This window comes from Phytophthora infestans, genomic scaffold (genome assembly GCF_000142945.1).
Source record: "Phytophthora infestans T30-4 supercont1.44 genomic scaffold, whole genome shotgun sequence".
Taxonomy (NCBI): domain Eukaryota; phylum Oomycota; class Peronosporomycetes; order Peronosporales; family Peronosporaceae; genus Phytophthora; species Phytophthora infestans.
In genome coordinates, this window is record NW_003303715.1 from 484290 (window position 1) to 507297 (window position 23008).

A 23008-nucleotide genomic window follows, 5' to 3' on the forward strand; every position below is an offset into this window, starting at 1 on the left:
CCAGTCTTGGCCGACGTCTCGCACTTAGTACCGCACTCTGTCGTACGGCTCTGTCGCGTCGCTAATGTCTCCCGTGCACCCGCGATCTTCGAACTGGTTGTGCTTGACACCGCCAATTCCGAACTGAGCTCTCTTCCTCTTGGAGCCGCCGGTTTTCATTTTGGCCGCACGCCACATAGCTCGTACGATCCTGGCGCAGCCAATCTTCTTTGGCCGCACGCCAGTCCGCAGCTGCTCACCCACCTCACTTCGTCCTACACTTCGGCACTCTGGCCGTACTCATCGGCCTTCGAGCCGTCCGTGAGCGATCCACCGGCTATAGCCCTCTGCTTATCGCGACTCTTCGCACTCCATCTAGGTTGCCGACTTCGTTTCGCCCTTCTTCAACTTGGTCCCGCCCCACAAAGGTTCCACAGGTTTGCTGGATCCACACTGCGTCACCACCACAGGCCCAGCGCTCACTCCGGGCCACTGCCCTGTTACAGACATGTAAAAGTATGCTACCAAGGATTGGGTACAGTTTACGGTAAAGTTTACGGTAAGCTTGGGGAAGGAATTTAGTGACTACATGTAACAAGAATAAAGGAGTGGACACGAAAGAATGTAGACGTCCTTCAAGCTGTAGCTAACAATAGTCACTTTTCATTTTGCCAAACAATACACAAGCTTCCTCAATCTATTACACTTACGGCATTTAGTCCATCTTAAACTTTGCGCGGTTCCACGTGGACTCTGTGGGGGACGCATCATCGGGTATTGTGGATGGTTGGGTAACTGTGAATAGGTTCTCTCTGACTGGCCGTCGTCAGCTCATTAACCAACATTTTACGACTCCTCCATCCACGTCTGGAGTACCAGGTAGGTGTCTACGCCCCACGATCACTCTAATGTCGCTCTAAAACTACAGGTATAGTCCTTTCGAGATCAGAGTGCTATGGCTCTCAGCACTCACTGCTCCTGTCTCGATTGTTTCTACTGGCTGCTAAACGATGAAAAGTGTAATGAAGAGCGTTGGCGAGTCCATCCGACACCCCAAGAGCTGTGAGCACACACACCAAAGGTCTTTAAGGTTTAGATTCCACCGTTGAAGCGGACCCACCGGTATCACACTGTGAAAGCGTTTGTGAAGATCCGCTGTTTTTTCTTCATAAATTGTTTTCCATATCATGCTTCTTTTAATTTTAACACGACCAAACTCTGACAAATACAAATGAATAAAGTGGGAATAATGCGTGGTCTGCCAGACTCTACTGACGAATAAAGCGGATTACTTCATGGGATTGACAGTGAACTGGGGGCAGTTTTATTAAACAATTTCGCAACCGGTATTTTTCTGGGCTACTAAGCACTAGTTAGTCTTATATCTGCCCACAAAACGGGATGAAATTGCTACAATTTCGAAACCTCCAACCCGGTGCTATAGACATGAATGCTCTATGGTGTGGCCAACACGTATTAATTTTCTGACCTGTAACATTGTGATGGGGGATTTGTACCGTGCCACACTACGTCCCGGTGAGACAAGAAGGGGTGTCATCCCTAAAGGCGATGCCAATGACCCGCAAACTCGATCGCTGATTGGTCCCATCTTTCTTTTGGGACGATATAAGACCGACCCAAAGATAAAGTAAAACGAATAATCTCTATCTCTTTTAGCTGGAACACCATCGCTGGATGTGCGTTTGCTTAACGGCCAAAGCTAATCTACTAGCTTTACAGTCATCATCGCAATACATGTAGCTCAAATTTTAGCTGTCTTTCGTTTCTTGTTTGAAATCACTCGATCCAAGACATCTTTCTGGTTTAAGATTCGACGTTTCTTCCTCTCAGCGATAATCTTCTCGGCGGTTGCGTCACCCACGCCTTCTATCTGACGTAATTTCTGGTATGAGACCGTGTTGATATTTGGTGGCTCCAGGAAACTTCGATACGCGCGACTTGCAAGCGCTCCAAAATATCGGCCAAACTCTTCGGCTGAAACGATTCCGCTTCTTCGAGAAAGAATAAGGCCCGTCGCTAGAGATGGTGCAGCGATCACAAACACATTCGAGCCTCCGGTTACTGCTTTTGCTTGCTCTTTGACATATGTGTCTTCGATTACTTTCGCTTTTGTTTACAGCAGCTTGCTTCGTTGCACTGAGCTTGTTCATTTCCTACCTTCAATTGAACTCCCATAAAAAGGCTGCCGACGGAAGCGCTAGTATCGTTGATAACGATTGTTATCATCTGAGACCTTCAAGCTGCCATTACGATTCGTGAAGCACGGGTAGTATTGCGCGGGCTGTCGTGCCGGCGGAGGGGATTGCTACTGGTAGGGAGATTTTGGGTTAATTTAGCTAGTTTTACTTGTTTTTGTAGGAAAAGGGATGCATAGTAAAACCACGACACACCCTTACTATTGTTAGAAAGTAAGAAATGATGACCCTATATTAGAATGTGCTTCTACGAAGGGGTTTATTTTTAAAGAAACCGTGCTGACGTTTAGAAAATAGGGAGCCGTTGGAGGCCAGGATTTTAGTTCGGGATATGTACACAATCTAAGCCCTGGATCCATCCAGGACTGTAAGATCAATTTACTTCAGTTCTCTGCTATTTCCGATCGAGATAAATTACGCAAGTGTCTTTCATTTTGGTTTCTGTGGCTAGACGTGAGAAGACGTCGAGGGCGAGGAAGGAGACATGCGCACTCGGGACAATTCTCCCCGCCACAGAGGCCCCGGCCTCTCAGACATCACGCGAGCTGGTGATACGGAGACGCCAAGCGCGGAAGAAGGGTCGGCTGCGCAGAGAGATAAAAAAACCGTATCTGGAAATGACGTGGGGAGCGAGGGTGAATTGGACGCGGATGTTGATGACGATGGCGTGGATGTAAAGAATGATGACGTGGATGTGGATGTTGAGAATAATGGCGAGGACATGGAGGTGGAGAATGATGTTGAGGACGTGGACGTGGAGAATGAAAGTAGTGATGGCGAAGTTTCTATGACAGTGGAGGCGCCTTCTACGTGGCATTCCGACTGGAGAACGTGACAAGCGTACTTTACGCTGTACTGTGAGCGGACGCTGCAAGCTCCGCCGGTAAAGGAGACAATGTCACGCGCAGAGAGAAACCGACGATTTATGACGAGCAAGAAGGGGGCAAACTCTTCTCAACTGGTTCCTGAGGAATTTGATCCATACATGCGTACATATATCTGTACGCATGGATGGAAGAAATGCAAGTCACGCAGCGAAGGGAGTCGACCTCGGCAAGCATATCCGTTTGACGGATTGCCCATTTCGCTTTGTCGTTCAGTTGAATATGACAAAACGCAAATTGCAGCTGAAACACGGGACTTTTACGCACAACCACGCTGCAACGGGGCTACATGGTGTGGAGAACACAGGGGTACTAAGTACCCGGAGAGTTAACAAACTCTCAGTACATAAGTTGGAGAGTTAACAAGGTCTCTCAACACGTTGGCTGAAAGCCACACGCTGTGCATTTGATTCGGTTTAACTATGCTATATAGGTAAGCAGATACATTTACCCCTAGGCGGCTTGGCCACAATAATAGTAAATAAAACACTTCTGGTTTTGAGGCATAAAAATTAAGGTATTAGCTTTGAGCCCTGGGCTTGGGCTGTAAGTGTCCTTTGGATAAGAAGCTTAGTATTAGTAACTCTTTGAGTCGAACGTCTTCCTCTGACGGTAGAGCTACGGCAGACCCGCTGCACTTGGTAGCACTTGTAGTCAATCGCGCTCCTGAGTCGGTTGACTATATCCTCTGCGAGGATGGAAGACCCCGTGGTCGTGAATTTGCCCCAGGCGCAGCAGGACGCGCTTACTAAGCTTATGTCTTTGCTTGGCCCGGAGGGCGTGGCTCATCTTGCATCGCAAGGTTCAGAGGCGGTCACCGCCAGGCTGGAATCGTTCTCCCGCTACGAGAACGCGCTCTTGGAGCACGTCCTAGAGAAGATGAGCGCCGCAACGGCGGCGGCGTCAAGTACTCACCGCTGTCAGCGGAATGTCGTTCGCTCTCATGAGCAATTGGTAGTAACCATCGACCAAGTCGAGCGTGCTGTACAACGTACGGCCAACCATGTTGTTGTGCAGAACATCCTTGCGAGGAATCAGCGTTTGCGCCGGGATAGTGGCCGCATTTAGCTTGATAAAAGCATGTACAATGCGCCACTTGCCGTTTGGCTTTCTGACACAGAACGTGGGTGTCGAGTGCGGAGACTTACTCTCACGCACCATCCCTGCCTCGTGCTTCGCACGGAAGAATGCGTAAATGACGTCACACTGCTCTCTCGGCAAAGGCCATTTCCTTGTTACGCAGTATTTGGTTCCAGGAACCAGGTCAATCTCATGACACACGCCTCGATCCGGAGGCAGGCCCATCGGTGGGTCTTTCGAGACAACGTCTCCATACTCCTTCACCACCGGGTAAAAGGGATCCGAAGGATCTTTTAGGATCGCCGATCCACTTCTTGCGCTCAGCGCTTTCATGGTTTCCTCTAGGACCGCGTCGTCCACGACGGATGAGGAGCTCAGCTCCTCCTCAGGCCCCAGTAGGACCACCTCGGCTAGCTCGCCTGCCTTTAAGGCTTCGCCAAACTCGACAATGGACATCTCGTCCATCTCTAGCAGAGCATCTGCAACGGGCAGAGTGTCAAGGCTGATGTCGCCTTCTACCGCCGTCACCCCGCTCACGAGTGTGTACAGCTGTTCACAGCAATCTCGTGGAGCATCACCGCTCGCCACGTTGGACACCTCGTCCGACGTCGAAGACGTCACAGACGCCCTGCGTCTTCTTCTCCTCTCCCTCCGCGACCGAGCCCGGCCGGAGGAGGGCGGTGTGGCGACATCTCCGTCACCACCACCGTGTGCAACCGCACCATCACTCCTCGAAGAGGATACAGTGTCTCGCAAGACACTCGGCTGAAAGACAAGATATCCTTGACCTTCACACAGTGAACTAGGTGTTACTTCACCTGCAACTCCTGGGCTACGCCCATGATGCCTCGACTTGCAGTCGACCGCGACCCTCGGGTCACGCAGCGGTAGGTCATCGACCAGATTCGTACCACTCAGTGAATTACGCGCCACTCCGCGCTCGTCCTCACCAGGACCCAGCAGTTGGTCATTGACCTGACCTGCACCGCTCAGCGGATAACGTGCCGCACCAAGTACGCCCTCAGGGCAAACAGCAACCTCGTTGCTAATAATTTCTGACATACCAATGTCCAGCACTACGGCCGCCTCGGTCTCGTGCTCGCGCCAAAAGTGCTTCTTCTTCCTAGCAGAGGTGGGTTCATGACTCACCAAAGCTCCACTAGGAGCAGGGTGCGACGCACCCAGCGTTTTCGACTTCCAGTCGATCCATGGCTCATGGCGTTCCAGCCATGCCATGCCGAGGATGAGGTCATACCTCGCATCCAGGTCTATGACCAAACAGCGTTCCACGCTATCGAAGCTCTTAAACTTCACCCCAAGGTCGACAGAGACCTTTAACACAGTTACCAGTGTCCCAGTCGCGAGACGGACAGAGATCGTATCTCTCGTTGGCACTTCCAGTGCCTCAGCATACCGCTGACTCCCTTCCAGGGTTGAGCGACGGGCGTAGTTGCCCGAGGCTCCCGAGTCAATCGAGAAACTCCATATCTTTGCAAAGCTCTTCACGTTCGCTTGAACGACCAGCAAGCCCGGCTTGCACACACTCTTCTCGTAAGAGAGCTCAGCTCTCTTCGGGGCTGAGCCCCGTTGCCCTCTACATCCTCAAGGCACAACAGAACTCAATTCTTCCCCAGTGGCCGCCCCCCGCCTACTGAAAGCTGCCGTTTTCCGGCGATGAACCGGAGGGTTGACTCGCAGCCTCGCGGTTCTTGCGCAGAGGGCAATCGGCCCTCAAGTGCTTAGTGCTATTGTATACAACGCATTGGCGGATGCTGGCGCGCTGCTCCGCAGCAAGAAGCTCCGCTTCTTCGTCTTCAGCATAGCTGAGATCCATTGGCTCTGAACCACTCGAAGAGCTTGCGCTACCAGCGCTCCAACCAGGTCGAGCCGACCTGAAATTGTGCTCGGCATTTAATGCCACATCCAACGCCTCTTCGAAAGCGTTAGGATGTACACGGATCACTTCCGTTCAAGCTGCGGTCACACGAAGTCCCTTCATGAACACGGTCACACTGACCAGTTCTGGAAGAGGGTCCGCCGCCATTCCGCCGATAAGAGTTCCCAACGCTTGGACATAGTCCAATAAATTCTTCTTACCCTGGCAGGTAGCAAGGAACTTCGATCTGATACGGTACGCCTGATTAGGCGGCGCGAACACGCGCGAAAGCTGTTGCTTCAGCTGATCCCAAGTGAGAAATGCAGCGTCAACAGACGTGCTGCACGTTAGTGCCCCATTCGCGAGCGCGACCTCCAAGCCTGGAGATAGCCAGCGCCACGCGCTGATGCTAAGTCTGGAGCAGGGCCGATCCCATGGCCATCTCGACCTCACGGGCCCAGAGAAGGAGACTCTCTCCATCCTTCCCCTCGAAGGATTTTACGCTCCCCATGAGCGGTTTCAGTGTCATAGACTCTTCACGCATCATCGATATGCTCTGGGAGTGGCAGGTCATGCCCCAGGGGCTGTCGAACGCACCAGCAACGTTCAATTGGCTTCTGACGCAGTTGTTTAGACCCCAACGAGCGTACGCTCAAGCTTACTTTGACGATATATTCGTTCATAGTCGTGCTGAGCACGGAAAGTCAGACGTGGAGAGCCACATTGACCACTTGCGAGCGGTGCTCGAGTGCATGCGCACTAATAAGTTGTATGCCAACTTGGACAAGTGCGTCTTTGGCGCGGAGGAAATACTTTTCCTCGTGCTTCATTGGGAAGCGAGGCTTAAGGGCAGATCCTGCCAAAGTCAAGGTAATCGTGGACTGGCCGGTTCCCAAGAACGAAAAAGACTTACGCAAGTGGCTAGGCTTAGCCAATTACCTGCACAAGTACAGCGCGAACTATGCGGAGATGGCTCGGCCATTATCAGATCTCCTTAAGAAGCACGCACCATGGTGCTGGAACGTCGAGCACGACGGAGTCTTTGAGGCTGTGAAGGAGAGCCTCCCCCAGGCTCCGATCCTTGCGCTACCGGACCCGGATAGTCCGTTTAGCGTCGTCTGTGACACCTCCGATTTTGCAATCGGTTGTGCTTTACTACAAACAGACGCCGAAGGACGTGAACGCGTGATTGCGTATGAGTCTCGCCAGCTCAAAGCTGCAGAGAAGAACTATCCAGCTCATGACAAAGAGCTACTTGCAATGAAGTATGCTCTAGTCAAATTCAGGGTACACCTGCTAGGCTCTAAGCCTTTTGTGATCTTTACGGATAATGCGTCACTACGCACAGCGACACAGTCGCCTCATCTGTATCAGAGAATGACAAGATGGCTTTCCTTCTTTGCCGAGTATAACTTCGAGGTGAAGTACAAGTCGGGGCGGCTCAATGTAGTGGGCGATGCGCTCTCGCGCAGGCCGGACTACGAGTTAGCTCCTGTCACGATAGTGACGTCGTCAGTGCCTGACTGAATACGCAGAGTCTATGCACAGGACAACATGTGCGTAGCGCTGCTACGGGCTCTTGGGAGCGAAGCGTTTAAAGACTCTGACAAGGAATTGTCTGGGCGCTTACGCGCGAGGCTGCATCGATATGCGCTCGAAGGCGGCCTGCTGTACTACAGCACCGACTCTGAGGATAACCCTCGTGTAGCCGTTCCTCATGATGAGGATCTAAAGTATCGAATCCTCTATGAGGTTCATGATACACCCGTGGGCGGGCACTTGGGTCGGGAGAAGACCTATGGCTCGGTGAGCTCGATGTACCAGTGGCCCAAGATGTATAAGTAGGTCGGTACCTATGTACGCACGTGTGAGACGTGTCAACGGACAAAGTCCGCGCCGAGCACGGCAGCGCCATTGGTGAGTTTGCCTGTCTCCAAGGGATGTTGGCAGTCCTTGCGTATGAACGTTGTGTTTGGCCTTCCCAAGGATAAGGCGGGAAACACGGGTATTGTGGTCTTTGTAGACCGATTGAGCAAGATGGCTCGTTTAGCGGCGGTGCTGGACACCATTGATGGTGAAGGTACAGCTTTGCTGTTTTTGGACCGAGACTTTCGCCAACATGGCTTGCCTGAGGCAATTGTCTCGGATCGAGACTCGCGCTTCACTGCGAAGTTCTGGACGTCCCTCTTCAGAGTGCTTAGCACTCGTCTGGACATGTCCACAGCGGACCATCCGCAGACCGATGGTCAGAATGAACGCGTGAATCGCGTTGTGGAGGATACCCTCCGAAGCGTATTCGCTGAGGCGCCAAAACACTAGAGCCAGATGCTCCCACTCGTTGAGTTCGCATTAAATAATGCAGTGCACGCCTCGACAGGCTACACTCCGTTCTATGTGAGCGGCTTGGTTAACCCTCGCGTCCCACTGACGCTGCCACGCAGTGGCTCAGGGCTTGATGGGGGAGGGATACCCGAGCGGCTAGCTGATGTCAGCCCTGTTGCGGTTCGCAAGCAAGTCGATGAATTTGTCTCTGTGAGACTGAGCGTAATGCGTCAAGTACGCGACGCTATGGCTGAAAGCCAAGACACGCAGAAGGAGCATGCAGATGCCAAGGGCAGAAGCAATGTTGAGAGGTTTGATGTCGGTGACCAAGTTTTATTAAGCGCTAAACCCTACCTACTCATGCAGTGTCTGCAGTCTTCAAGACGAAGTTGAGATCTCGTTCAAGGTCGTGGCCAGGAAGGGCCTAGCGTATACGCTCATCCTTCCAAAGAAGATGCGCACGCATCCGATCTACTATGTTGGCTTGCTTAAGCCATATCAAGACCCTGATCAGGTGAGCGCGGAGGCGTTAGCGCCAACGGTGGCTGGACCACGGACAGCTGCAGGGCAGCAGGTGGGAGAGCCACGGGAGGCTGGACGACAGCAAGAGGTGGGCCCACAGATGGCGATCAACAGTATGTGGCAGAGCCACAGGTCGCGGAGTGAAGTGCTCGAGATGCAGGAGCAAGGCAAGCTGAACGTTCAGCCGAGCGACTGGACGCTCAAGGTCCGAGACCTGGTTGTGAGTCAACAGTGGTGACTCTAGCCTATCCACAAGGTGGATCATCTCTTCGAGATCGACCGATGGACGGTGAACGGGAACGTTCGCGTCGTGGACGCCGGCGTCGTATGGACGCAGACGCCGTTCCGGCAAATGCTGACTCTCCCCACGAGAGCCCAGCTGAGGCAAGGCCTCCTCCCGCTCTGCTCGATGAGCATGGTGAGCTCCACTTTCACGTGGAACGCCTTGTGGGACGGCGTAGACGCCAGGGTTGTACCCAGTGCTTGGTGAAGTGGAGGGGTTACCCTCACTCACAGAGCTCATGGGAGTTTGCAGTTATCCTCCGGCAAGATTGCCCTGACGTCGTTGACGCTTACGACCGGGCACATCATGTGCCTAAGCGCCACCATAGCGTGCGACAGCGTCGCCAGGCGCTGGGCGCCTTCAACTAGAGTGGGGAGCGATCAGGTCAGCAGTTGAGCTCAGGCTCTGACCAGTGGCTGCAGCAGCCAGCTCGTACGTATGAGCGGTGCTCGCAGCGGGAGAAGGAGGTGGGAAGACCTCATGGTGTTAGGGACATGGTCCCGAAGGAAGCAGGTGCTTCGTGTTGTGCTGAACAAGGGTTAGGCACAAGCGTCTCGATAGACGCATAGTTGTTTTGAAACAACTTGCCCGCTGGGCATGATCCAAATGTGGATGCGCTGTAACAGCGAAAGTGGTGTCCCGGACGGGGATCGAACCACTTGCCTTTGTCTTGCCAGGCTGGAGCTCTACCATTGAGCTATAAGGGCGATGCCCGTACGACAGTCCGAGAACGGACTACTCATGGTAAGAGAGGGCTGCGCCCGGGTGGATTTGAACCACCGAGCTGTGGCTTCCGAAGCCAACGCTCGACCACTGAGCTAAACGGGTGCTGCCCTTAATCTTGTCCAAGCATGGACAATCGCTCATGGAACGGGAGGGCGACGCCCTCGTGGAATCGAACCACCGACCTATCGCTTGTGAAGCGAGTGTTCAGCCGCTGAGCTGTTACAGACGACTCGGATGAGTCAAGAGCATAGCTCTAAGCGGTTTGCAACTCTTGGAGTAGGCGCGGAGCGCAAGCGTAGGTCTGAGAGCAAGATGCGCGCTGCGCTTGGAACATTGGGCCGTGGGCGGACGACAAGAAGCTGGGCATCAACGATACGCAGGCATTTGTGAGCTCACGGAGCTGTACAACGCTGGTGTGAGGTGTAGTAACCTCCGCCGTCTTAACAAGACGTGACCCCGCTGAGGAAAATTCGAGAACGGAATGTTCTCATCTTAGTGGGGGGGAGTGTAATGGGGTTACATGGTGTGGATAGCACAGGGGTACGAAGTACCTGGAGAGTTAGCAATCCTTAGTACATAAGTTGGAGAGTTAACAAGGTCTCTCAGTACGTTGGCTGAAAGCCACACGTTGTGCATTCGATCAGGTTTAACTATGCTAGATAGGTAAACAGATATATTTACCCCTAGGCGGCTTGGCTGCAATAATTGTAAATAAAACTCTTCTGGTTTTAAAGCATAAAAATTAAGATATTAACTTTAAACCCCGGTCTTGGGCTGTAAGTATCCTTTGGATAAGGAACTTAGTATTAGTGACTCTTTGAGTCGAGCGTCTTCCTCTGACGCTAAAGCTACGACAGTCCCGCTGCACACGCGGTGTCTCCGGCTGCGTTTGCAACGTACCCAACATCACGTGGACTAAAAGACCATATAGTGAGCGCCCGCGTCGATGGTATCTTGGCTGTTGGAGCCAAACGAACCCGCATCTATGATTATCTTTTGGAGCACGACCAAAACGTGATCCAGGTTGACGTGGACAACTTAGTGCGAGGTCATGCATCCTCCGTCTCCAATGTAGATGATAACGAGGCCACAGCACGGGAGATTGCAGCGTTTTCAGCCGCATATTCGGAGAACGTGTCTACCGTTGCGGAGACTGAAGTTGGGGAAAGTGGGGTTATTTCACTAGCTACAGCCCACATGCGGCGCATTTACGGAGCAAACATGATTTTCCATGGCTGTTTTGTACCGATACGACTATCAACTACTCACCTTCATGGGGATGAACGAGTCTAATGAAATTGCTGTCGTGCAGCAGTCTCTCATCGAGACCAATGACGACTGGCACGTGGATAGAGCAATTTTGCACTTCAAACGTTCGCATCTGACACGCATCCATTTGCTGCGAGTAATTGTTGTCTACAAGGATCTCAACGAGATCCGCGTGCTGGAAGAGCATTGCCCCAAGGCTCGCGTGATTAGCTGTCACTTTTACGTAATCAAGTAATTAAAGAAAAAGCGATCAAAGACTGAGTATGGGAAACTTTCGACCGAAGATGCTTCACATTTCGACGTTGCCATCCACAAGATGGTGTATGCGCAGTCAGAGAACCAATACAACGATGCGCACGAGTCGCTTAATGGCATTTGTGGTCGCACGGGGATGAATGGATTTTATGACTATTTTCAATAGAATTGGGATGGGTCTCGAGACCGCTGGGTCTCGTACACACGAGCCAGCTTGCCACGCTTCAAGAACCACACCAACAATCGGTTGGGGAGCTTCTTCGGAAAGCTGAAGGAGGCGGTGGAGGGTACAATGAGTATAGCCAGCTTGCCACGCTTCAAGAACCACACCAACAATCGGTTGGAGAGCTTCTTCGGAAAGCTGAAGGAGGCGGTGGAGGGTACAATGAGTATGGCCATGGGTGTGAAGTCCCTGGTAGCTTACGACAGGCGCATGCAGAACGAGTACGAGTACCGTTTGTCTCAGATCGGTCGATTTGTCAGCAGTAATTACGACGAGGAGCTCACGAACGTACTCCGATTCACCACGCATTACGTTGCGCAACATATTGAGCCACAGTATGCATCTGCTATGTCTAAATATTCTACTTACAAGTATTAGAAGGACCCACAAGTTGAGGACGGAATATTGGTGATCGGCATTTTCTCTGAACATTGCTTGGGAGTGACCGATTGGAAATCTGACTGTGAATTCTCTGTGTCGACGTGTTTACTATGCCGCCACGCCATTGCGTATCGTATAGACATTGGTTTTTAGGGCCGCTCATTCCTTGGTGTCTTATCGACGACAGGTAAGTGTACAGTACTTATCAAGGATATAAATCCTGCAAACGTCCAGGATTGTAATCGCCTGTGTTTCTGGTTTTCTAAATGGACCACTCCAAATCGGCCTTTGAAAAGAGTGAAGCAGCTCGAGTACGAGACGTTTTCCACTACTGACGCTGGAGATGTTCGAAAGAAGCTGAGAACGCATTCAGACCGCTATCGTGAAGCGGTCCGAGCTACGCACCTTATTGCAAGTGAAATGGCAGGTATCGAAAACGACGAAGAGCTCGATGAAATGCTAAAGTTTGTTTTAAACCAGTGGAAAAATGTGCGCCAGATGAAGAGGGGTGATTATGCGCTGAGCGACAACGGTGGGGGCGAGAGTACCGCACAACAATCTCAACACGAAGACATGGCTCTGTATGCAGCAGCTTGGCTGGAGTTTGATATTAGCTCAAGCGAAAACGAAGATCAATCTCTCTCAGCTACATCAGATGTACCTGCTGATTTTCGAAATAAAGCCAATCCGTCCGTTATTCGACTTAATCCAAAGGCGAAAAAGGTCGGCGCTCCCCGGAAACCTAAAAAAAACTTTAGTTGCATCGAAAAAAGAGGGCCGCAAGTGGTATGAACCTGCTGAAAGCGGACGAAAGATTGCAGGCAAGGTTACGTTACAGGGATTATTAAGTGTTTTGGCTCGAGACCAACCTGGTCTTCAAGAAACGCAGAGACGGCTTTCAGGTTTAATTGTGAGGCATGTGGAGCATGAAAAGAAGAAGTCAAAACGGAAGGTCAGCAAAAATCCCGTGCTGGTCCAGGATCCTTTTTATCTTCTACCCAGCAAGCTATTGGAGGCGTGCATGAAGGTTCTTCCTGTATCGAACACGGCATCCAGCCCTATATCAGTAGGAGATTCTCAATCAAGTCAAACCCAGGGCATCGATGACGACACGTCTGCGCAGCAGAAGGAAACGGTGCTCATTAAGGATGTGGGGCAATTTTTGAGACAGCAAATAGAGACATTCAAGCGGGTCCTGAATCTCAAGGAGGCCGTTGAAAAGGGTTTGTAAACCTACAAATGGATGACCGAAACGGGTATCCTGGCTCTGGCAGCAGAATATCACGCATTAGGCAAACGGATTGCTCAAAATGTCAAGGATACATACCCCTATAAGTCTATCGATGGGCTCCCAAACGACGCTGACTTCCAGTATGCAATGCTGTACCGAGCAATGCCGCCTTTGTGGCTATCGAATGCTTCAATTCGTGTTTTATGTATACGCCTGTGCCATGATTACCCGCAATGTCGGTTTGCCGGATTTCAAGCTGTGAAGGTCAAAACGAAACGAACGCGGCAGGGTGAAGACACGGTGTTGAGCGATAGTATCCGTGACTGCGTGTAAAAGAAGAGGGAGTTGAATCGGCGTTCCTTTCTCTAAACTTTGGCAATCTGCACTGGTGCTGTTTAGCTGTTAAACTGAGCACGAAGCGGATCTATTACTACGATCCGCTGAACCAGCCGTCGTACAAGAGCGCGGCGAATGCGGTTGCTGTTAGATTGAAGCTTGCAAGGCCAAATGACTTCGAACCCATTCCGATAAACAATCCCCGACAGCTCGACGGCTTCAGCTGCGGTGTCTACATTTGCTGGATGCTCATCCACCAGATTACTTACGGGCACCTGGATATGACCGACGCTTCGCTTCCAAGGCATCGCTTTGAGCTGTTCATATATCTACTCACAGGCCGACGCTTGCCTGCACAGGCTGCTGCAACTGCTTTGACGGATGAAAAACCTCCCGTTCCACAGAGCGACGACAAGAACATGGACGATGAGGAGGTGGCGCCTACCCAGATTGGTGACAAATGAAAGTTGACCGGTATCTTTGCATCTTAGCACTCATAACATGTAGGTTTCCATTAAAAAATCGTTTCGAAAAATTCAAACCAGGATTTTTACATGTAGAAAACAGGATTAATCCTGTACAATATCCTAATTTTTTTCACGAGTGTTCTATTCAGGATTTTTTTCGAGCTGATTATCATGATTTATCTCGTATCATGGTACAATTAATAAGATACAAAAGTCTCATTAAACGTGGTATATTCAGGAATAATCCTGCAACGTTGCTAGCCACGTAACGAATATTACGCGTCCTCGACGAATCTTCTCAAATCTTCCCCATATGGCTATTCATTTTTGAGGGGCTTCAAGATACAGGATTAATCCTGACCTAAATCTTGTATGATTCCCGAATTATAATCCTGGCCTAACAGCCGCTTAGAAAATATTATCTTAAAGTTATTAATAAAAGACCAGTGTTAGAGTCACACAATAAGAGTGTGACTTCGTACTTACGCGCATATTAGTGACACAGACACGCCACTCCGTCTTGTGTGGCGAATACTAGCGTCACAAAGCCACGAAAGGGCACACTATCAAAATAAATTACCCGATATATTTTAAAAATTTCAGCCCGTGCCGCGTGCTTGCGCATACCGAAATGTGCTGCGAATGTTGTGCTCATGGTCGTGTTGCACGACTGTACGCAAGACTTCGCGCAGTCAGATTTCTGCCGCAGTGAGAGGCGACGCGGGCGCTGCGGACGCGCGAGGAATGACGGATGAAGACGATGGAAACAAGCGTCCGAGATGCAAGTAGCACGGGGAGGGGACGTCCTCGTCACGACGTGATTTGCTTTGCATGGAGGCTGTGCCGCCGTGCTGAAGGTCTCGAACAAGCTATCCAGCGTTGGACATGTGACCAAGTGCCCGAGAGCCATGCAATGTGGGCATCACCCAGTCGTACAGCGCTGTCAAGACCACCGCAGAGTCGACGTAAGAGCATGTTTATGGGCATGGCCGCGCAGCTCGTGCATTGCCAACAGTACCAACAACGCGGTTCCAGGTCGGACACGGAGATTTGTAGCGGTTGCTGATGGACTCATGAAAGCAGATACATGGTGGAGAAGTGCTTACGCTATCCCATGCAGCACGGCATGCTGCATGGTCATGAAGAGAATCGAAAACGGGCGCGCGAGCTCGCGAACACGCATGCAAGGCGTTGTTCCTTAAGCTTCTGCACCATGTTGTGCACGTCACGTAGGGTTACCTGCTTGCCTGCCAGATGAAACAGATTAGTTCAGCAATAATTTAGCAATAAAAAACAGCAAATGATAGTACTAGTACCTGAGCGACGCCGCAAAAATGCAAGTATCAACTTCTTTTTTGCTCCAGCAGCTTGTAGCTCGTCGACAAAACCAAGCATCTCTTCATCATCTATACGTCGATTGGCAGGGTGGTTGTTATACTTGTCTGGTCCGAGGCCGTGGTTGTGCGTCGTGTTCTGCTGGGTTATCTTCACTTGAAAACCATGATCTCCTGACCACACCACTGTAACCGAGATCTGAGCCTCGCACCCCGTCGACTTGACAAAGTAGTTGGAGCGCTTGCCAGTAGACCGACTGGGCCGACTCCAGCCATGCGTGCAACAAAGTCGCCGGTAGTATTTGTCGAACGAATCAGGAATTCTTGTCGTCTCTGTCAGCTTGCCTCGCTTCACTAATTCAGCATTCCTAGATGCAGCACTTGTAGAGGTACGCTTACGGAACACTTGGTGGGTCTGCTCTTGGTACTGCTCCAACGCCGAAAAAAATGCACCCCACGTTGTGTAACAGCGCTGCTCTAACGGGGGAGCACACGTAGACGTATTCCGCGATTCCGGGACGTGTATCTCCGGAGAGCGTGCCTCGGCAGGCTCACTCTCGCCGTCCGATCCCGAGCCAGTCGACGCGACGCTCGCCATTTTGTCGAATTTGGTCCTGTTTTGAAATGAACGGCGGGAAATCGTCGGGGGCGGGTGAAAGGGGGGAGATGGGGTGACACGGAGGGGGGGGGGCTGGAAGGAAGAAGTGAATTTCTATTTTCCTGTTTGTCGGAATTTTTGTTTCTCGGGATTTTTTTTTAAATTACCGGACTCGAAGTGGATCCCATTGTGTGACTTTATCCACTTCCTTAATAAAAAGCTAGCTCTTACAAAAACCTGCTAAATATTATTTCGAGATATTAAGCAAAATAAAAATGCTGCTATTATTATTTAAAAGCATTGCTTATTAGAATACACAGTGTTATTACTAATACTTTACATTATGATACAGTGCTTCCGCACATTATGATACAGTACTTCCGCACACGTACTAATACATTTACCGTATTTGAGATCTCCTACTTCAGAGTGATCTCCTAATTCAGACTGCCCTCCAGCCAATCACATATCGAGAATGGAACAGTCTAAATCTCCTAATTCAGAGTACAAAAAACATGCTAAACTGTAACTACCGGTATCCACCAGCTCTATGGCCAATGGCAGCGCTATATTTAAAACAGATTGGGTGGTTGAAACAACTACGCGCTTCAACTTCGACGCTTCCGTTTAAGATAAAAGCACCTACACGGCAGCAATTAATAGGTTGGACGAAGAATTCGTGGAATGCGTTGTCTCGCAAAACGGTTAGAAGCGGATTTGAGAAAGCAAAAATGCTATCCATTGAGCCTACTAAAAACTTAGAGGCTGGAACGGAGCTTTCCGACAGTGAACCTGATTGGGAGCTGGAACGGAGCTTTCCGACAGTGAACCTGATTGGGAGCTGCTACGACGGTTGCTGGAAGAAGTGCCCGTAGTGCGCCATGCTGTGGATACGCGTCACGACATAGAAAACTTCGTAGTTCCCGAAGAAGAACTTGATAACTAAATTGTTTTGTTTAAATAATACGTGATAGAGATGCGTCGGTACGTGTACAGATCTTGTGTATTTTGCAACAATACAACTTCAGAAATATTGGGTCTGAAGTAGGAGATCTCAGATACGGTAGTACAAAACGCAGCTGCGTTTTGACGATACCTTCGGGGGTTTCTTTGTTGCCTTTGGCACCAATTTGCTGTGTATATTTCAGGAGTAGTTTGCCAGCATCAAGTCATTGTGGTCGAACGCAGCAATGAGAAATACAGCTTTGTAACATGACTGCCTTACCTGTGAGGTTTGTTTTGTACATGTATTACGACTCCCGACAAAGCACTACAAGAAACGAAAACTTACGTACCATGTTAGCTGTAATCCATGCCCGATGATCTATCGTCAACAGTAGACGCGAGCCCGGACACAGCTGAAACCCACCTCCTTCAAGCACAGCCAGTGCTACAGTATTATAGTAAGAAAAACGTCAAATGTATCGCTCTCCAGTCGACAATCTACTAGACTCATTTGATAGACAACAGCTTTGACCACTTCGGCACTGACACCCCTGCGATTCAGCTGAGTTCGGTTTGTTGCAAGGTGGTACATGTATCTCAGCTGCCACATTGCATGGTATCGCTGATGGGCAGGTCTGAGTTTCAAGCGGCATTCTGATCGGTGATAGCCTCGCTGATACGGAAAGCAAGACTCCAATACCAAACGCTCACCACTGTCCACGGCTACAATGCAATTAAAAAAAATGGTATCAACAAAGCTCTCGACAGTTTGTAACATGGTGTTTGTGGGTCTGCAATATCCGTCCCTGCGGAGGTTTTATTCGAAATAAAATTCCATTTTCTGTTTAAACGAGCTTTTAAGGGAATGAAGCATTCCCTAATACGAGATACAGCCAAGATAGTTAAACTACTTTTCGTGAACACCTTGTCCATTGTGCTCAAATAGTTGTAATCTTGATGCCTTCATCCTTCGCTGGAACGACCGCTGCGTCCGCACTGAGTTGCTGATACTGACGCCAATTGTGGTGAAGAATGCAACGCTTCTCAGCTCGCTCAACAGCTCCAGTAACCCAATCAGCCTCTTCCTGCTTCGTAAACTGCAACAGCGACGTTCCCAGAGCCCGAGACGGAGGACGTTGCTGACCAAGATACACGCGAGCGAGCAGAGACGCCGCCGGATGGGCCTGCTGACCAACTTCACGGAACCACTTGAGGATATCCACGTGGTGATACAGCTTCAGTAGGTTGTACTGGCCCTTGTCGAACAGGTCTGCTCCCTCACTTGCAAGAGTGTCCCATGCCACATACACTTGCTGCCATTCGCGCCAAGCTCGAGCCTCGTCCTCAGCCACAGCATCACTTGAACCTCTGCCACTACTCGTAGTCGACGCAGCAGCAGGCGGCTGGTTCTTCGGTCCATCCACCATCAAGAGAGAACTCATTTCATCGTCCTCATCCTCTTCCTCCACCTCTTCTTCAGTACTGGACCTCGAATCACTCGGTCGAGCAGCAAGCAGCTGGAAAACAGCTCGATGCTCCTGACGCAAAGCTTCTTGAGCGCGACGGAACACACAAGTGTCCGAGACGAGATCGCCAGCCTTGGAGCTCATACGGGGGTCCAGCAACATGGCTTTGATCTCATCGTCCACTTCACACACGGATGTAGGACTCGCCAAGTGCTGCGTGATCAGCTCTCGAAGCTGTTCCATGCATTGACGACCTGTTGACGTGAACATGTCCACCCGTTTGGCCTTGCGTCGTGTTGTCCGTTTCTCGGAGGAAGAGCCAACAGCAGCGTCGTCCTCTAGAGAAAGACACTTGAGACTGGAGACACTGACTGTAACCGAGAGCAGACGTCGGAACAGAAGCGCATAGGAAGGCGCCACTGCTCCTGGTCGTAAGGCCACGCGCTCTTCGAGACGGAACTGCGTCAGGTGGTTCAAAATGGCTTCAATCTCCGTCACAGTCTGCCAGTCGTCCATGGACAGTTGCGTCCACGCCGTCTCCAACTCGGGCTCCGCTACTGTTGGTCTCATAGACGACTGGAAGTACAAGCAGTAGGCTCGGTATCGACAGCAGCTGACTCGCAACAGCTCGGCCATTGCACCAATCGACGTCAAGGACGAGAGTGCGAGGGCGTCGATGGATGAAGCCGAAGAGAACGTCACCTGCACAGCGTTCCTGGCCCCGATTTCCGCCAGCATATTCGCTCGGTCAGGCGCCTCAAAGTACGTCAGAAGCTCTTGTAGTAATCGGACAAGGCGACGAACACTCGTCTCTCCACCGAAAGAGCTCGTGGCTCCGACACCCAGTGCATCGACCACGCAGTGACGCAACGTGCGTGTCAATACATCCTCGTGCTCGTCCGTGGAAGCTTCGTACCCTTCACTAACCGCAAGACTCGACGGCGAGGCCTCCACGACATCCACGTGGAACCGCGCATACTTGGAGATGGAGGGGATGCCGTACGTGTCCGACACAGTCTGGGTCACAAGTTGGTTCACTTGTTGACTCCAACTTCTCGGCACTTGCTTCGCTGTCAACACCAAGTCCACTCGACGCCACTGCGAGTCAATGAACCCAACTGCCACACTAAGGAACGCCTTCTCCTGGTTCGACACAACGTCGTCTCTCGCTCCATCTTCGGCAGTAGCTCCATCGATAGGTCGGAACTCGTGTCGAAGCGATAGAAACGGCAGCCCCAAAGCAGCTTGAGACTCCGAAGCTAGATACAAACCCAGAAAACCGCTAAACTTTATAAACTCTTCCTGCACTTGAGCGTTAAAAGTCGACGCCGTCGACAACGCTGAGATAGCTGAGTTCGAGAGCTTCAATAGTTGCTGCAAGGAGGCATCTTGTAGCACGGACACGGGCAAACCCGACGAGATGAGCCACGTCCTGACGTGGTCCGTCGTCTTGCCGGGTGTTCGCTTCCGTGGCGATACTCCCGTTGTCTGCGTTTTGACCACAGAAGTGACTGGCACTTCATCTGCCGATGCACCTTCCCGGTTCTCGTCAGGAGTAGTGGCGGATTTCTTCTTGGGGCCAGGCGTTCGCTTGACTCTCTTCTTCTTTGGTTCGTTCGAGCCATTGGCAGCTTTCTCTACCAACGCTTCTCGTTTGCGTTGCTTGTAGTCGGCAATGGTGACGAACTCGTCCGGATGAACGCGTTGCATGTGCGCCACGGCATTCGTGGACATCCGTTGGCGCATCAGAGCGTCGCGCCACGTGACTGTTCGCTTCGACGTGGCCCGCACAGGCGGAGAGGCCGAGCATAAGACGCAGATGTGAGTGTACGGGCGATCGCCACTCTTTGGGTTCGGGAGGGGCGTCGTCAACTTATGAATGAACTGCCAAACGGGAAGGTTGGTCTGCGGACCGTGCGCGACGGATAACGGGATGCCGTGTCGGTCGGTGGGTTCACCGGCGAGAGGGTGGGGAGTCTGGGAGGCTTCGCTCTTTGCGTACAAGACGTCGGACGCGTGATGTCCCTGCATGATTAGCGGATGAGTCGGTAGTACTGCGCGGGATGCTGTGCCGGCGGAGGGAATTGCTACTGGTGGGGAGAATTTTTCAAGATTTTGTTTGTTTTTTGTAGGAGAAGGGATGAATAGTAAAAGTAAGACAGGCCCTTACTAATATTAGCAAAACCAAGACAGGCACTTCCTACTATTTGCAAGTAAAAGGGTTCCAATTTTACCGTAAAAGCCTTAACCCTATATTAGAATGCGTGCTTCTTTCTCTACGAAAGGGATAATTAAGAAAAAACCGTGCTGACGTTTAGAAACTAATATCTAAATGTAATTATTAAAAATATGGCTGCACCTAAATGTGCAAAATATTATCTTTAACTGCTCTTTTTGTTTCTAACCTTTTTACTTGAATACGCGGTGTTATTACTAATACTGAACATGCTGATACAGTACTTAAAATTCGTACACGAACATGTATTATAGTACAGTACAATACGCATTCCATGAGTCATGGACCATGACATCCATTTTGAAGATTTCTTTGGCCTTTGGTACCATTTTGCAGAGGTATATTTCAGCCTGAAATTAAAATTTTCAGGAGTAGACTGCCAGCATTAAGTCGTTGTGATCGAATCAGCATGTTCAGTATTAGTAATAACACCGCGTATTCAAGTAAAAAGGTTAGAAACAAAAAGAGCAGTTAAAGATAATATTTTGCACATTTAGGTGCAGCCATATTTTTAATAATTACATTTAGATATTAGTTTCTAAACGTCAGCACGGTTTTTTCTTAATTATCCCTTTCGTAGAGAAAGAAGCACGCATTCTAATATAGGGTTAAGGCTTTTACGGTAAAATTGGAACCCTTATGCCAATTCTTACTTGCAAATAGTAGGAAGTGCCTGTCTTGGTTTTGCTAATATTAGTAAGGGCCTGTCTTACTTTTACTATTCATCCCTTCTCCTACAAAAAACAAGCAAAATCTTGAAAAATTCTCCCCACCAGTAGCAATTCCCTCACGACAACCCGCGCAGTACTACCGATTCATCCGCTAATCATGCAGGGACATCACGCGTCCGACGTCTTGTACGCAAAGAGCGAAGCCTCCCAGACTCCCCACCCTCTCGCCGGTGAACCCACCGACCGACACGGCATCCCGTTATCCGTCGCGCACGGTCCGCAGACCAACCTTCCCGTTTGGCAGTTCATTCATAAGTTGACGACGCCCCTCCCGAACCCAAAGAGTGGCGATCGCCCGTACACTCACATCTGCGTCTTATGCTCGGCCTCTCCGCCTGTGCGGGCCACGTCGAAGCGAACAGTCACGTGGCGCGACGCTCTGATGCGCCAACGGATGTCCACGAATGCCGTGGCGCACATGCAACGCGTTCATCCGGACGAGTTCGTCACCATTGCCGACTACAAGCAACGCAAACGAGAAGCGTTGGTAGAGAAAGCTGCCAATGGCACGAACGAACCAAAGAAGAAGAGAGTCAAGCGAACGCCTGGCCCCAAGAAGAAATCCGCCACTACTCCTGACGAGAACCGGGAAGGTGCATCGGCAGATGAAGTGCCAGTCACTTCTGTGGTTAAAACGCAGACAACGGGAGTATCGCCACGGAAGCGAACACCCGGCAAGACGACGGACCTCGTCCGGACGTGGCTCATCTCGTCGGGCTTGCCCGTGTCCGTGCTACAAGATGCCTCCTTGCAGCAACTATTGAAGCTCTCGAGCTCAGCTATCTCAGCGTTGACGACGGCGTCGACTTTTAATGCTCAAGTGCAGGAAGAGTTTATAAAGTTTAGCGGTTTTCTGGACTTGTATCTAGCTTCGGAGTCTCAAGCTGCTTTGGGGCTGCCGTTTCTATCGCTTCGACACGAGTTCCGACCTATCGATGGAGCCACTGCCGAGAATTTTTTTAGTCGCATGGACCGGTTGCTCCACGGCTACAGCTACAAGACGTATGACGAGGATGAGGAGATTGATGAGCATGTTGAAAGGATTAATTGAAATTCTGTAACTGGAGATGACCTAGGACAAAAAAGAGATCGACAGCAAAGTTCTACTTTCTTAATCCTACTCAGGAGACTCTGTATGAGACCTGGATGCCACACTGGACCCAAACCAAAGATGGTGGATGTATTGGGAATGAATGCTCCGTCAACGTCATTATTTATTCCAGAGTTGCGATTGTTGCGTGCGAAGTATTTTATTTGGACCATATTTCAATCATCACAAAAATGGTCAACCTTCTATTTCGTACCTGGTCAAGTGATTTGATCAAATATCCATCTTAAGTATGGATATGTGTGGTCGACCACCTCCGTCATTTACACTTTCCCGACAACGAAGATAAGTAGCGCCCTTCCTGTACGACCATGAACCAGCAAGTTGTAGCGTCTCCAGCACCTTCTTCACCACTTCACGAGGCCACTATCTGCTCGCCTCCGTGCAGTCCAAGGCACCAGAGCACTGCGAGATCTCGGCACAGCCCCGAGCGCATGCGAAACCCAATCTCTCAGAGCGTCTCAGCTTCGTGACGTATGTTACGTCGCTGAAGTAAGTCTCGTTCCTTGCCGCAGTCCAAGCTGTTGTGTGTCGACGACC

The 23008-nt window shown here is 50.6% G+C and overlaps 3 protein-coding genes, 1 non-coding gene and 2 pseudogenes across 6 annotated transcripts; 2 read left to right on the top strand and 4 right to left on the bottom strand.

Annotated features, from left to right (window-relative positions):
• Nucleotides 1-2679: 2679 nt before the first annotated feature.
• On the top strand, nt 2680-3030 carry PITG_16452 (uncharacterized protein; the record flags this gene model as incomplete). The annotated part of the gene is made up of 1 exon (XM_002897439.1): nt 2680-3030. One exon carries the CDS (start codon nt 2680-2682, stop codon nt 3028-3030), a length of 351 nt encoding a protein of 116 aa, XP_002897485.1.
• A 6767-nt stretch (nt 3031-9797) lies between these two features.
• Nucleotides 9798-9869, bottom strand: PITG_28901 (annotated as a pseudogene). Its single transcript has one exon. The product of its transcript is annotated as a tRNA-OTHER (tRNA).
• Nucleotides 9870-9918: 49 nt separating this feature from the next.
• PITG_28902 lies at nt 9919-9992 on the bottom strand. The gene has a single exon. It is a non-coding gene; the product is annotated as a tRNA-Pro (tRNA).
• A 50-nt stretch (nt 9993-10042) lies between these two features.
• On the bottom strand, nt 10043-10117 carry PITG_28903 (annotated as a pseudogene). The gene has a single exon. The product of its transcript is annotated as a tRNA-OTHER (tRNA).
• Nucleotides 10118-17865: 7748 nt separating this feature from the next.
• PITG_16453 (uncharacterized protein) lies at nt 17866-20424 on the bottom strand (the record flags this gene model as incomplete). The annotated part of the gene is made up of 1 exon (XM_002897440.1): nt 17866-20424. One exon carries the CDS (start codon nt 20422-20424, stop codon nt 17866-17868), a length of 2559 nt encoding a protein of 852 aa, XP_002897486.1.
• Nucleotides 20425-21457: 1033 nt separating this feature from the next.
• Nucleotides 21458-22411, top strand: PITG_16454 (uncharacterized protein; the record flags this gene model as incomplete). The annotated part of the gene is made up of 1 exon (XM_002897441.1): nt 21458-22411. The coding sequence occupies one exon, from the start codon at nt 21458-21460 to the stop codon at nt 22409-22411; it is 954 nt and encodes a 317-aa protein (XP_002897487.1).
• Between the last annotated feature and the right edge of the window lie 597 nt (nt 22412-23008).